Source organism: Vollenhovia emeryi, unplaced genomic scaffold, assembly GCF_000949405.1.
Source record: "Vollenhovia emeryi isolate VEMERY1.0 unplaced genomic scaffold, V.emery_V1.0 DF940927.1, whole genome shotgun sequence".
In the NCBI taxonomy this organism is placed as follows: domain Eukaryota; kingdom Metazoa; phylum Arthropoda; class Insecta; order Hymenoptera; family Formicidae; genus Vollenhovia; species Vollenhovia emeryi.
The window spans coordinates 1-1,697 of record NW_011965439.1 but is presented as its reverse complement, the minus strand read 5'-3'; the positions used below and the strand labels follow the sequence as shown (position 1 = coordinate 1,697).

The window sequence follows — 1,697 nt, the reverse complement described above, 5'->3', positions numbered from 1 at the left end:
GACATTTTATTTCTCGTATAGGTAGCACCGCTGTTGAAGACTTCCGATCCTCGAAAAGAACTGGAGATTCGTGCCAACGCGCTAAACTTACAACCGCCTGTTTACAAAATGTATTCAAGAAAGGAAAAACATTCTGATAAAACTACGATTTATGCCGTTGTAGAAGTAAATACATCTATCGAATTGTATATTATTATTAAATTATTACATTGATTCATTGAGGATTACAAGGATTTTATATATTGATCGATGAATCTCACAGATTGGCACGTATACATTACACACGTACCCGGAGGACGCAGCGTCCGAGGAGGAAGCTGAGAAGATTGCGGCACGTTTAGCCCTGGTACGTCTTGCTAAGGGTTCGTCGAGCCCCGACGTGACAACCGCCGACGTGGAATTGATAAAGAATCGAATTTTTGACATCGTAACCAATCATCAAAGTGGGGTTTTTATGCATCTATTACCCGATTGCTATAACGAACAATATGGGGAGGCCTTGCCCCATAATTGGGAAATGATCATTGAGCAGTGCGCGGATATAAATCAAGAGAGAGGCGTCGGGAATTCCACGATACTGTGTCAATCCTCCCCGAAAGTAATATACAATATGCATGTATTTTTTTTCGGTAATTGCATAGAACGAATTAAATATACTCCTTCTTTTTAGCGGTCGGAAGGTAATTCCGTGCCATCCAAAAATGTTTTTGAGAACATTTCATTTAACGAGAAGATACAATTGAATCCGATCGGGCCTGCCGTGCCGGATACATTGCCAGTACCTGAGGCGACTATTTGGCAAGTATACGCCACTTACGTTGTGAACACTATCGAAATTTGGGTTCGACTCGGTGACGAAAATGTGAGTGTGTTCGATCGTATCGTTATCGCTATCCATTCGCCCTTTTCTGCGAGTTAAAACCCTTTTTACTTTCTAGAATGAATTCGTTGATATGACAAACGAAATGATGAAGCATTACACTCAAATAAGTAAACCCATCTCTTCGGCATGTGTGCCCGGCGATTTCTATGCCGTTTTCGAGGAAAACTATTGGCACAGAGTCCAATGTACAGATTTTGATGTCGAGACCGGATTGGCCACAGTTTTCTTTATCGACGCGGGTTATGAGGAACAGTACAAACCCGACGTTTTGCATCCTTTGGACAAGAAATTTTGCGTTCTACCGTGTCAAGTAACTTATCTATTTGATTTAGCCGTATATTAATCTGACGGTATCTCATTACGCGCGTCTCTATCTTGCAGGCTATTAGAGTAGGTCTTCACGGATTAAAGGACTTGCGCGATTGCGCCCAGATAGTGACGGAGATCGAAAATCATCTTATAGTTGATCGATTGTTTTTCGTGAAAGTACATGGCATGGATGCCGATGAATACAGTTCGTACGTAACGGTGACTTTTTATGACACCAGCAATGAAGACGAAGATGTCGATGTAAACCAAGTTTTATTCGACAACACCTTGGACGATATGACCAGTGCATTCAAAATGCGTGTAATTGTCATTCAATTTATTACTACAATTCTCTGGTGTTGATCCTCTTTTACTTTCTTACGCACGTCGGCGATCCGTTGCAGGTGGGGCAATTAACCGAATTGTACGTTACGCACATAGATGAGGGTGGTAAAGTTTATGCCCAACTAAACTCGCTCGCTAAAACTATATTGAGTGGAGAAAA

The 1,697-nt window shown here is 41.5% G+C and overlaps 1 protein-coding gene across 1 annotated transcript in view; it reads left to right on the top strand.

Moving 5' to 3' along the window:
- LOC105555648 overlaps positions 1–1,692 on the top strand; it is a gene marked incomplete at its 3' end in the record, with an annotated part of 6,607 nt that extends 4,915 nt beyond the window's left edge. Inside the window, exons 5-10 of the mRNA XM_012002673.1 lie at positions 22–165; positions 263–598; positions 671–862; positions 939–1,193; positions 1,265–1,513; positions 1,597–1,692. Of these exons, the coding sequence (XP_011858063.1) occupies positions 22–165; positions 263–598; positions 671–862; positions 939–1,193; positions 1,265–1,513; positions 1,597–1,692 (1,272 nt within the window). The remainder of the gene's footprint in view (positions 1–21; positions 166–262; positions 599–670; positions 863–938; positions 1,194–1,264; positions 1,514–1,596) is intronic.
- Between the last annotated feature and the right edge of the window lie 5 nt (positions 1,693–1,697).